Below are 13471 nucleotides of genomic sequence, written 5' to 3'. Positions count from 1 at the left end.
TAAAGCAGCTAAATGCTCAATGAACACACGTTGATTCTAAATGTGGAGGTAAAAACCGGAGGAGCCAGAGAAAAATCCACGCGACCACGGGGAGAGAAAACGTGTCTTGCTTGCGGACCCAGGAGAGCCTCACCGGGTCTCACGACTCATTTTTTCAGGAGGCTCCTGCCAAGTTTTCACAGTAAGGGACGATGACTGCCATGCGTATTACACTCGAGTGGCTTGCGGGTGATGTGACAAGTTTGGACCGTCACGCGTTGGCACGTCGCTCGCACGAAGATCCGACCCGAAAATCTATTACGAATCTTAATGTTGTTCGCGTAAGCCTACCGTGTATTGGAATTATTTTTAATCCAAATACGGTACATTTTAATACTGCTGCTCCTGCCCCTACTGTGTTCCTGTTGCTTCTGCTGCTGTCTGCTACTGTCACTTGTATAAGCTGCTTCTGCTTTGGTAATGTGAACTGATAGTGTTACTAATTATGCTATTGCTTCCTGCTACTACTACTAGTACTGGTTACTTCTAATGCTTCTGCTGTTTCTATAGCTGCCACTACTACAGCTATTGTTGTTGCCTTTTCCTCTACAGATACAGCTTCTGTTGCTGCTGCTACTGATACTGTGTCTAATGCAGCTGCTGTTACTACTGTTGCTGTTGCCTCGACTGCTACTGCTATTGTTTTTCCAGCCACTGCTACTAGTTCTACGCCTGTCGCTGTTGCTCCATGTAAACGCCGATGAACTGGCTAAAAACATCTTAACATATAGGGGACTGCAGAGCTTAGGCAATTGTTGGCACCAGCTCACCGCCTGGCTGCTGCCTTCCAGCTCATCTGCAGTTCCTCCTCATGCCTCCGAGTTGATCTCACTCTTTGAGAGTGAGGGAATACTCTGCGGCGCCTAAAAAATGAAAATTATTATTGCTGCTGCTGTTATCTCTGCTTATTTTTATACCCTTGCCCCCCCCCCACCCCCTCAGCTCCTCTGCTAACCAGTTTGGGCACCACGGTGGCAAGATGTTAACTACCTCGCCTGGTATACAGGAGCACGTGGATTCGATCCCGACCCTGATGCCTGTATGTGTAATAAAAGACTTGACCACGATCTCTGGCTCAGTGTCCTTTATTCGGTCCGTACTGCGTTCCCACACGGCTGTCTCTCTTATTCTCTCTGTGCTGGTTCCGATGTCACTCCAGTCCACATCAGCAGCCCCGCTGCTGTTCTTGTCGCTCTTGCAGCCCCACAGCAGCTCCGCTGCTGTACTCTCACACAGCTTCCTTGGCTGTTCCTGCTGCAGCTCTGACAGCCTCGTGCTGTCTCGCCTTCTCGTCGCTCCTGCGACTCTTGGCAGCCACCCCGCTGCCCCTCACACACAGCCTTACTGCCTATCTCTATCTGCAGCTTTACACCTCCCAGTAGCTCCCTACTGTTCCCAGGGTTGGCTCCCGCTTCTGACGGTGCCCCCTCGGCTCGTACGCCCGCGTGGCCCCACACCTTTCCATTCACACCCCGACTGCCTTCTCCTTCCGGTTTACCCGCTTAAGGACCCCCTACCTTTCACCCACGTCACCTGGCTCCGCCTCCTCGTGACGTCACATCCGGAAGGTCGCTTTCGCCCGCATTACATATGTTTGGAGTTTGAATGTTCTCCCCGTGGTCATGTGGATTTGTCTCCGGGTTCTCTTCCCTCCATATTCATGATCATGCGTTTAGTGTATTTGCAAATAGCCGCATGATAAGCCAATTCGTCGAGCTATCATTTGTCACTTCTGATAAAGAGCTATATAGCTCAGTGGGCCTTATCTGGTAAAAAAATGTTAAACTTGAGTTTTTTTGTTTAGCTGTGACTGCAGCTGTAGCTACTGTTGTAGCCGATTGCTGAAGGCCTCAGAGGGAGTCACGGTCGAGTTTTTTGTTTTCTGTCGTTCAGAGGCTCCGGTCATCAAGGCCCCGCCGTCCCAGATGGAGGTGATTGTCAACTACCACATCACCCTGCCATGCGAGGCCAGAGGGACGCCTCAGCCAACCATCACCTGGCAGCGAGAGGGCATCAACGTGATCACGAGCGGTACGGTCGCGCGAGAGATCATCATCGTCCATGGGAGCACTTGTCAGTACCACGTAGGGTGGAAGAACTTAAGTGGTTCCAATTTCTTTCTGTGGCCAATAGCAGTGGGTTATGTCATAACCATTTGAACTGAGTGGGTTACCAAATCATTATGTCTTATTCACCGTACATGTATATAAAATTCAGTACTACTAAAGCATTGCTACTTTAGGTGGTACCAATTTTTGGTCTGGACCATGGATTACCGCTCTGGTCCGGGTCTGATCCAGACCGGGGCACAATATGGTGGCGCACACTGGCAATTCGGGGCATTAAATGTAGGGCTTGTGAATCATGTCGAGATCATTACATGCCTCATGCATGTGACCTCCCGCAGAGCCATGAGGTGGCCTTTGAAAAGCAGTACAGCAAGTAGGACGTGGATGAGCCAACATGGGTTTTCGATTGTCATCCCCTTTCGTGCCTGCGGGTGTTCCTCGGGCTGTCCAGTTTCCCCTTGCATGCATGGACGCACTCGACGATGAATTACCCAAGCATCCCAATGCTGTGCCCTGCTCGCTAGAAGAAAAAAAGCCTTGAGACTCAGCGAGGCTTTCCTGGATAAAGGCCATGGACCGTATTTCCATTGTTAAAATCGATTATCATAATTGTTCCGATTAAGTGGGCACGGCCGTTGACGCCACCCTGCCCGCCGCGGCGCGCGTGTGCCGTTAGGAGAGGGCTTCACGGTGCTGCCCAGCGGAGGGCTGCAGATCGCCCGGGCGGCGGTGGAGGACGGAGGCACCTACATGTGTGTGGCCCAGAACCCAGCCGGCACCGCCCTGGGCAAGGTGAAGCTCCGCGTGCAAGGTGAGAGAGAGAGAAAGGGCGCGCGTGGCACGGGGTGGCCTCGTGCCACCACCACCACCAAACGTCGGAGTCTCCCGCTGATCCTCGCCCGCCTCTCCCCCCCCCCCGATGATAGCAATTGGCTACACAGTCTGGCGTTCACGCCGTTCTTACAGCGCAAGGCTGATTGTGATAGGTGCTGCGTTTCACAAACGAGCCATCCTCTGCCGTGATTGCAGTGTTGATGTCTCCAGATTAACAAACTTGCGAGTCGTGGTCGGGACTCGGCAACTTCCGCTGTGAAGCAGAGGGATAGCCTGTATATTTGGAGTTTGCGCGTTCACCCTGTGATCGCGTGGTTTTTTTCTCCGGGTCCTCTTGTTTTTCTCTCTACATTTAGAATCAACATCGCCACGTGTTTAGAGTATTATTTGGCTGCTGTAAATTTCCACACGACAAGCCACCTCGTTGACCTATCATTTGTGACCAAGTCGCTTCTGAACAAGAGCTACATAGCCAAGTGGCGCATTACCTGGCAAAATAAAAACCGTTAAAATAGTTACGTGGCAGGTTAACGACGTCAGCCATCACTGCCCCCCCTCTCGCAGTGCCGCCCTCCATCCTGCCCCACGCTGCCGAGCTGGTGGTGATGGCCGACCGGACGGTCACGCTGCCCTGCAACGCCGAGGGCTCTCCGAGCCCGGTCATCTCCTGGCTCAAGGACGGGCGGCCTTTGGGAGTCGAGGCCCCTTCGTCTGCCGCTGGTGCCGGCGGGGAGGGCGGCGCGGCCGTGCGGAGGCGCGTGCTCGCCTCGGGCGCGCTGCAGATAGCCTTCGCGCGTCGCAGCGACGCCGCCCGCTACACCTGCACAGCCGCCAACGCGGCTGGCTCGACGAGCTCCCACACGAAGCTCGTGGTGCACGGTGAGACGCAGCTCTCGCCGTGCGTCCCCCTGTGGCGCGTGACTGCACACACCTGTGCACGCTAGTCTATACCTGTACACGCTTGCACACGCCTGCACATTGCTGTACAAACCTATACACACGTGTGTTCATGCCTCTACACGTCTACACATGGCTGCACAAACCTGTACACACGTGTGCTCATGCCTGTACAAACCTACACATTGCTGTACAAACCTGAACACACGTGTGCTCATGCCTGTACAAGCCTACACATGCCTGCACAAACCTGTACACACGTGTGCTCATGCCTGCACACACCTGTACATTCTTTGGTTCTTTTCGGTTAAGTCACGTCTAAAAATAAAATAATAAATTAAAATAAAATAACATATTGCGACGTTTCGATTGCAACACAAGCAATCATCATCAGGCATAAAAGAAATAGCAACAAAAATCTAACTAGAAAAAACTATAGACAGACATACAAGCAGACAGACATCACAACGGCACACAGAGAGAGGAGCAAGCTGACAATGTACAGGTGTAAATTAACACCTGTACATGCCTGCACAAACCTGTACATGCCTGCGTGGGGAGCGGTAGTCCAGCGGTTAGCGCGCTGCGCAACGAACCCAGTAGCCTGAGCTCGATTCCCGCTTACGGACAACACCAGGGACGATTATCTGAACCGGTCCTGGGCCTCCACTTGGTAAGCCCAAATCAGAACCTGGTGCGGTGTGTAAACATCGCCACTGGGGAGAAAAAGACGACCGAGCGCGGTGCTGGCCACCCACCCCCTCGTGTGCCACAGTGCCGGCCTTCATAGGGGCTACTCGCCCCTATGAAGGGGGGGGGGGGGTAGGACCACCGCGTGCGTCCACCAATGGGCTGTGCTTCACACGCCGGTTGCCACTGACTTGCCACGTCCCTCCTCGCCCCGCCCCGGTCGATGCAGTGCCCCCGAGTGTCCGTGAGGGCGCGGCCCAGCTCACCGTGCTGGAGCACGGGAGGCTGGAGCTGACGTGCGCCGTGGACGGCCTCCCCGAGCCCACGGTGTCGTGGGAGAGGGAGGGCCGAGCGCTGCATGATACGCCCGGAAAGTACGCGCTGCTGCAGGGAGGCACGCTCGCTCTGGAGAAGGCGACGGTGGGTGTGCATATGCGCGTGTTGTGTGTGCGTGTTGTGTGTGCGCGTGCGCGCGTTGTGTGTGTGTGGGAGGAACCTGGTGACCCGAGTTCGATTCCCGCTCGCGGCCAACACCAGTGACGATTATTTGAACCGGTCCTGGCCCACCCCTAGGTCGACTCAGCCTCAAATGAGTACCCGGTGCGATGTGTAAACATCGCCACTGGGGAGACAAAGGCGGCTAAGCGTGGTGTTGGCCACCCACCCCCTCGTGTGCCGTGCTCGCTAACAGCACTTGCCCCAACAGTCTGTTACAGGCTATACTGGAGATCTTTGTCGACTAATAAACAATGCAAACGAAACAGTAAAAATGTAACCAAATAAAAAGGGGGGTGGTGAATTGTTACTCCCCGAATGCACATATAACATATCGAAGGGGCACGTGAATTTTCTCCTTTAACCTGCAAAGCCGATGTACTGTACATGTACACACATGTACAGTACATTAAAAGAACAACACTTCCATTCAATTGCTTATAATTGTACGATACAAACTCGACATGAATGCTCTTGGTCCAGCGCCCCTGCAGCTCGGCAGTGCCCGTCTTGAAGAGGTATTTGTCCTAACCGCTACTTTCACTTCATTATCACTAATTTGCTCTGACGAAGTAAGGTCATTGCCTGAAATGTCACCGATTATACTTTTTTCTTTACTTCTAAGGAGGTGCTTATTAACTTACGTCCTGAGGCCTTGTGATTTCGAGACTGAAAACTCATTTCTTGATAACTATTTTTCGTGTTTATTTTTTTTATCCTTCACCCGACACCTCCGATTAGCACGGTTGGCTACGTACAGTGCGAAAGAAGTTTAACGTACATACAGACATACATTGCGCACCACTGCCAACGCGAGCGTCGCCAAGCAATCCGTTTGTCCATGACCGCGATCGCTTCACCGTACTCGTGCGTACCCCCCCCTGCCCCCCCCACCTCTAGCCGGCGGACGCGGGCGACTACACGTGCGTGGCGGTGAATGCGGTGGGCAGGGACTCGCGCGCGATGCTCGTGAGCGTGCACGTGCCGCCCGCGTTCACCGAGCTGCCCGGCGACGTCTCGCTCAACAAGGGCGAGCGCCTCGTGCTGGGCTGCACCGCCACAGGCATCCCCACCCCCAGCATCACGTGGTCCTTCAACAACAACATCCTGCCGGGTAGATGGCCCGCTCAGCCGGCGCTGCCAACGCGTTCCGCCGCCGCGTTCCGCCGCGGTTCCCCCCTCTCTCTGCTGGCCACTTGCGTAGGCCATCAGCCACTCGGCTGGGCAATGAGACTCCTGTGATGGGGCGATGAGACCACTTTGAGAGCAGTAAGGCACTTCAGTAGGGACTGAGGTACTTCAGTAGGGACTGAGGTACTTCAGTAGGCAACGAGCCAGTTCAGTAGGCGATGCGCCACTTCAAAAAGCAAAAATACAAATTCGATAGGCTATACTGTAATCATATCAAACCAGTGGAATGCAGTGCAGGAAAGTGTAGACTGATTTTGCCTGTCTGTTCTGCATGGGATCGAGCGTTACCCCCTCGCATGCGTGGGTTTTCTCCGAGTGCTCCAGTTTCCTCGCACATGCATAAATAGCATTCACTAATTGGCTGGAAACATCTCAATACCTTACCTGTCGACTACTTATCAGTGCCTACCTTGTTACAGACCAATTCAGACCTTATTGGTCACCCCGTGCCCCCTATAAATCTCAACATCCTACAAAGTCCCATCACAAGGGAGACACACAAAATAAATAGACAACAAAACATGTGTTGCCCGTATTGAAATGGCTGTACGCCATAGGGACCTGAAAACTCAATTTCCCTGTACAAGAATACGGCTAAACCGTATGAGTTGACAGGGATGCAATACACAGAGATCTGCGGAGCAGCTGTTGGCACCAGCTCACCGCCTGGCAGCCTTCCAGCTTGCCTGTGGTTCCACAGCCATTGTGAGATGCATGTTGCATGAATGACGATGCTGTATCGAATTAAAATATGCGTTTAGAGTATTTGAAACGTTTCGTTTAGAGTGATTTGGCTGCTATAAATTTCCACGTGATAAGCCACTTCGATGAGCTATCATTTGCGGCCAGGTCACTTCTGAAAATGAGCTATATAGCTCGTTGTGCCTTACCTGGTAAAATAAAAAATTATTTCGTTGACCCATCAGATATTTAGATCTGTATTTATGCCACAAACCCAGAATATACGCAGGGTGTGGCTCGTCACCCTGACCTCTGTGCCACCTGACCAGCTCGCCTCGTTGCGCGTTCTTCTCTCTCCGCCATCTCCTCTCCCTCGGGACTCAGTGACGCCCTCGAGCGCGAGCGGGCGCAGCGAGCTGGTGGTCGACGGCGTCTCCAAGTCAGATGGCGGCACGTACACCTGCACGGCCACGAGCGCCGTGGGCTCCGTGAGGGCGCTGGGCTCCGTCTACGTCAAAGGTGCGACCGGTCACGATGCACCGTTGACACTCGAAAACACCTCCAGTGACGCACAGCGGTGCCACCTCATCGCGACGTGGACATTTAACTCTTTCCCGTTCCGATTCCATGACGCACGTGTACGTTATCGGAACGGAACCGGAAGAAAAACTAAAATATAAAAACTTCATCGGTATCGAGGCTCCCAAAAGGCCATGACGGGAGGGCATGTGGCACAGTTTGGTGCCAGCTATAATAGAGTGCGGTCGTGTCACTACAATTCTCTGCGGTGAGTACAATGTCTTTAAAAACATTGCCACGATGGCCTCTCTAAATAAAATGAAGGCTGAACCGCTTGTGTGTTCTGAGATTCGCCGGTGAACGGGACCCACAATGAAACTTGCAGACATCCATAATGGAAAAGGGTTAAGATGAGGGTTGAAGCGGTAAAACTCGAGATATTTACTGTTCGTGGGTTTTTTAGCATTTGGGTGTTGTTCCACGCAAAGGGGCCCGCGTTCTGCTGGCAAGCGTGGTCACCATAAGTGTATAGCCGGGCCCGCGTAACGACAACGTCATCACCGTTAACTCCATTCTAGCGTGCGACTCTTTTATCATTTAGACGGATGGTGGTGGCTATGCTGCTGCACGTAGCCTCTAATCCAGCACTGTGGAGGTAGTAGCTAGGGTTGGTCGATGGCACAAATGTCGTGAAACTCCCTTCCCATTTGGCGTCAAGGAGGGAGTGTACCTCTGGAACGTCATAAGACGGCAGCAGAGCAGAAATGTGCACTCCACCTGTTCCGTCTGTATGGGATAGTGTGTCTCCCCCTTGCACGCCTGGGTTATCTCCAGGTGCTCCACTTTCCTCCTACGTGTAAACACTCATTGATTGGCTGATAACACCTTCATGTATAGAGGACCGCAGAGCTTGGGCAGTTGCTGTCACCGACTCATCACGTGACTGTCGTCCTGCTTTTCCGTGGGTTTTCGCGCTTCCGAGTCGTTCTCTCTGCACGAGAGTGAGTGCAGACTGTGTGCGTCCCTCGTTGAAATTATTATCTTCGCCACTCTCAATCCACCCGCATCACTTCTCATCCGTCAGCATCCCTCCCAATCAACCTGAATTACTTCTCACACACCGGCCCCACTCCCCAGCCACCTACACAACTCCTCATCCACCCAAATCATTGCCCATCCACTGAATCCCTCTCAATCTGCTTGCACCTCTTCTAATCAACGTGCATTGCACCTCGAATGGTCTGTAGAAAGCAGTGCACCCAGTTGGTTATTCATCTCTCTCTCTATGTGGAGTTCAGTACGTGTCGTCCCTCCCTGGTGGGGCACGCCGCCTTCCGCGCGTGGACCTGTTTAAGCAGGAATTGTTTTTTACTTCAGAAGCGGGATCCTTCTGAAGGATGCCTCGATTCTCGGGGAGTCTCTCCTAGCTGAACAAAATGGACTTTCATTCCGGGACACGGTTGCATTCGTGCGAACGTATATAGCCAGTCGTCCATGATAGGGAACGGTCAGTTCGCTCTCATTGAACGGCATAAAATACGGTCACATTACCCACGTGACCCACACCGCATGGGGGTGGGGTGGGGGCTCTCATCCAGCAGTGGATTGACAAAAGCGCTGAGCATAAACTATCCGGGTGGCTTGGTTCTTAGAGCGTTTGGATCGCAGTTGGACAGTTGTGAGTTTAAATCCCGGTCAGGGGATGATTTCGCCGACAATAGGTGAATTACTGGCAGTCTTGATCCTGTGGCAAGACTGATCCCCACCATGGGAACGTGGGAAGTCCATCATCACTATCTCAGGGTCGCGATCGGTGGAAACCGAGCGCCATCACCACCCATCGTTTGAGCAGAGACACAGTAACATCACTTCGACGGGGCACGCGCTCTCATCCGTTGACCCGTGCGCAGAGCCTCCCATCTTCGACGGGGACGTGATCACCAATCGCATCGAACCCCTGGGCGGTAACGCGATCCTGAACTGCGAGGTGCGGGGAGACCCAGCGCCGGTCATCCGCTGGAACAAGCAGGGCGTGCCCGTCACAGTGGGCAACCGCGTGCGCCAGCTCAGCAACGGCTCGCTCGCCATCTACGGCACGGTGGTGAGTGAGCGAGCGACCCCCGGGGTCCCGGCGCGGTACTAAACTATAAAATAAACTATTTTGTTATTTTATTTTGACCCAACGAGTAGGCGTAAGAAAAGGTTGCGCATATGAAGAAGACAACCTGATGCAGGCAGTGATGAGAAGGGAACTGGCACTATTTGGACGCATTGTGTAGTAGGAGGGACAACAACAGGGAAATAAAAATTGCGTTGTTGTTGTTCGGCAAAATGGAACGAACCATAAAGAGAGGAAGACCAAGCAGAGAATGGCTGGACGACATAACAGATCGGTGCCAGGAATATTTGCACTACTTGAGCATATTGGCATAAGACAAAGAGGAAAGTGGAAACAAATGAAAAAATGCCCAGTGGACACCTACAAAGCTCTCTCCCCATGGATTGTGATGATGATGATAGGTCAACAAAGTGGCTTACCGCATGGAAATGTATAGCAGCCAAATACTCTAAACGTCTGATGTGGATTCTAAATGTGGAAGGAAAAAACCGGAGGACCCAGAGATAAATGCACGCGACCACAGGGAGAATATGCAAAAACCAAATATACAGGATTCAGGGTCGGGATCAAACCCCCGACCACCTGCATACCAAGCGAGTGATTTAATATTTCGCTACAGTGGGGCCTAGCGTTTTAAATGAGAACACAACCCCCAATAATTTAAGTCGGAGCTATTTTTTTTATTACCAAACTATATTGATACAGAATGGTGCAGTGGTTAAAACTGCTTCTGTAAATAAATGGTGAATTCCACTCTGACATTGCAGCTTCTTGGCTCTCGAATCGAATTGTGCACGATGGATATATGGGTACGTGTTTGTGTGTGTATGTACGTATGTTTGTCTCTGTATGTAAGTAGTGGAGAGCGGTAGTGTAGCTATTAGCGCGCTGCGCTACGAACCCAGCGACCCGAATTCGATTTACCTAGGTCGACCCAGCCTCAAATGAGGACCTGGTGTGATGTGTAGTAAACATGCAGAGACAAAGAGGGCCCCCCCTTTGGTGCTGGCCACCCACCCCCTCGTGCGCCGTGCCGGCCTTCGTAGGTGCTCGCAAACCGCACTTGGCCCAGCATGCTGAGAAGCCTATAACACCGGGGTACCACTGTATGTATATATGTTTGTGTGTGTCTCCTTGTGTCCATGCACAGAACGAGGATGCTGGCGACTACAAATGCGTGGCGACCAACGACGCCGGAGTCGTGCAGAGAATGGTCACCCTGACGCTGCAGAGTGAGAGGCGATGACACCGACACCGTCGCGCTCGCGGCGGCAATCGCACCGCGGACGCTCGGAACGACTCCTCATGCGCGTGACGGAGAGGCTGTTCGTAGCATTTTTCGGGTCTTTTGCTGATTGTGCTCGTCCTCAGCTGTCAAAATTGTGACAAAAACCGTACTTGAGATGAGCTCTGGCGTTGGTCACAATTAGTCGGCCTAAGCTGGTGGTATAAATGACAGGAGGCTGATAGCACAAGCAGAATTTTATTGTAATAACAATGAAAACCAGCAATAAATTACATTCCCGTGTGGTTCAGAGGTTATAGCTCTGAGCCTGCTCAGATGCTGGGTTTTAATTCGGGCAGCCACTCTTGGGTTCTCAAGTGTAGCGAGTTGATGGTTTAAGCCCAGTAACCAATGAATGCACACACAATATACCACCATATTAAATGTTGGTTTTGGCTAAACTGCAGTTCTAAAACCGTGCCCATCGCTTCGCATGAGTAAAGTGAGTTCTCCCGTTCCCGGACAACCCGGTGATCGGCATGAATTGCTCTCCTATGTGATTTCGCATCGTGCACCCTGTATTGTTTACTGAACCACCTGTAATCAAGAGAGCTTATTAGGTCATCGGATTCCTCCAGATTAAAATAAGGATTCTGACTCTGAAAAGCCAGATTTGCTCGGGCACGACGTCCGACGTTTCGCTCCGCGCGCTGCGAGCTGCTTCAAATGAACTGGAAAACGCCGGGGAGCTTTACAGCACGGCCAGGAAAAAATTGCCGCCGCGGGATCGCCACTCGTCTCATCTTCTCCCTCTCTTTCCCCTGCCCCCGCGCGCTCGCGCAGGAGCTCCCACCTTCTCGGTGGAGCCGACGGACACCGTGGTAGACGCGGGCAGCGTGGCGGCGCTGCGCTGCTCGGCCGACGGAGAGCCCCCCCCAGCGGTCGAGTGGACGCGGCGCGGGGGTCGGCCGCTGCGCCTCGACGGGCGCGTGACGGTGGCGCCCGACGGGTCCCTGCGCCTGGCGCCGGCGCGCAAGGATGACACGGACGAGTACGAGTGCGTGGCGCGCAACCTCATGGGCTCCGCGCTCGTGCGCGCAACTCTCACCGTGCAAGGTCGGGTGTGAAAGTTCGCGCTCGAACGCGCACTCCTTCTACTACTTCACACTCTTCTACTTCTCCGCACGCCACCATAAAAAGCAATATGCTGTGCCAGGATGGCTCTGAGATCGTTCTGGACTGTGTGTACGTGCGTATGTTGAACTTCTTTCGCACCGTACCTAGCCAACTGTTACTAATCGGAGGTGCGGAGGAACTGAACAGAAGTTCTAGAGAAATGAGTTTTCAATCTAGATGATTTAAAAGCGCATTGCTCCAGTGACTTCCTAATATTTGAAGGAAGAGCGTTCCAGACGGCCGCAGAGGCGCATCTGAACGCGCGCGATTCAGTGATTGGTGCTGGGCTGGGCCCTGGGCAGGCTGCGAATTTCCTCCTTGTTGGTTCTGGCCCGTCTCTATCTGGGCTGGATCTGGAATGAAGCTGGGTAGGCTTGCCAGATGTCTATGGGCTAGATTGGAGCTGGCTGCAAGCTGAGTCTGAGCTGTTTACAAGCTTGCCATGAAGATTATTAATCTATAAGATCACCCTAGCAGAGCCGTCATTAGCAGGACAAAACAATGGATGTGAAAGACATTTATTTTGCATCCATGATACGTTTATCTATTTCTATATTCTAAAAAGCAATCATGTGAATCAACTTTACACATCGTAAAAAAGCCCTTTGCTCTTCCAACATACGTGCGCCCTACAGTGCCACTTTATTTTCCTTCGTGTTAAATTTAAAGTAAAAATCCGCAGATCGTAAAAAAAAAGTTGAAGTCCAATTCGACGTTTTTTGCAAACGCCCACGCCAGCTGACGGGAGGGGGGCGACCGCGTGCCGTGGCTCCTGTGTCTGCACCGTGCAGTTCACGGCGGCTTCTCCGAGTGGCTCGAGTGGGGCCCCTGCAGCACATCGTGCGGCCAGGGCCTGCAGGAGAGGGTGCGCGTCTGCAACAGCCCCATCCCGGCCAACGGGGGGCGGCCGTGCGCCGGCCCCGCCTCCGACAGCCGCCCCTGTGCCAGCCGACCCTGCCCAGGTATGCACCGCTCACCCCCACCGCTCGCCTCCCATCGCTCGGCCAGACCGCTCACCCCACCACTCACTCCACTGCTCACTCCACCGCTCACATCACCGCTCACCCCCACGGCTCGCCTCCCACCCCTCGTGTCACCACTCACCGCATCGCTCACCCTATCTATCACCTCGCCACTCATCTCATTGTTCACATCACCGCTCACCCCACCGTTCATCTCACCGCTCACTTAACCACTCACCCCACCGCTCACATCACGGTCACTTCTACCCCTCCACTCCTCCCACCGCAGTGGACGGCGGCTGGTCGGACTGGAGCCCCTGGGAGGAGTGCTCGCGCTCCTGCGGCCAGGGGAACCGCACGCGCACGCGCACATGCGGCAACCCGCCGGCCCAGCACGGCGGCCGGGCCTGCGAGGGCCGCCCCCTCGAGCGCATCCTGTGCAACGCGCGGCCTTGCCCCGGTGCGTGGCGCTCATGTCGGTTTTCAGAATCAGAATCTTTATTAATCCTGGAGAAATCTGATGAGCTATGACGCTCTTTTTCACAGATGTCCAGTAAATTACTATGCCTTAAAA

The 13471-nt window shown here is 53.4% G+C and overlaps 1 protein-coding gene across 6 annotated transcripts in view; it reads left to right on the top strand.

Annotated features, from left to right (window-relative positions):
* The window catches only part of HMCN1 (hemicentin 1), a 267719-nt gene that overhangs the window by 221920 nt on the left and 32328 nt on the right, over window positions 1-13471 (top strand). For 5 of the 6 annotated variants that reach the window (XM_078865602.1, XM_078865601.1, XM_078865600.1 and 2 more), the window contains exons 81-91: window positions 1933-2070; window positions 2785-2919; window positions 3507-3821; window positions 4759-4949; window positions 5925-6138; window positions 7281-7415; window positions 9326-9516; window positions 10685-10766; window positions 11603-11875; window positions 12727-12897; window positions 13187-13357. In XM_078865602.1, the coding sequence (XP_078721728.1) occupies window positions 1933-2070; window positions 2785-2919; window positions 3507-3821; window positions 4759-4949; window positions 5925-6138; window positions 7281-7415; window positions 9326-9516; window positions 10685-10766; window positions 11603-11875; window positions 12727-12897; window positions 13187-13357 (2016 nt within the window). Of the gene's footprint in view, window positions 1-1932; window positions 2071-2784; window positions 2920-3506; window positions 3822-4758; window positions 4950-5924; window positions 6139-7280; window positions 7416-9325; window positions 9517-10684; window positions 10767-11602; window positions 11876-12673; window positions 12898-13186; window positions 13358-13471 lie in introns of all 6 variants that reach the window. The other variant, XR_013637801.1, reaches the window with a different exon arrangement.

The sequence above is a fragment of the Lampetra fluviatilis genome, chromosome 20 (assembly GCF_964198595.1).
Source record: "Lampetra fluviatilis chromosome 20, kcLamFluv1.1, whole genome shotgun sequence".
In the NCBI taxonomy this organism is placed as follows: Eukaryota; Metazoa; Chordata; class Hyperoartia; order Petromyzontiformes; family Petromyzontidae; genus Lampetra; species Lampetra fluviatilis.
Note: the sequence above shows the minus strand (reverse complement) of the source record. Positions and strands in the feature narration are given on the sequence as shown.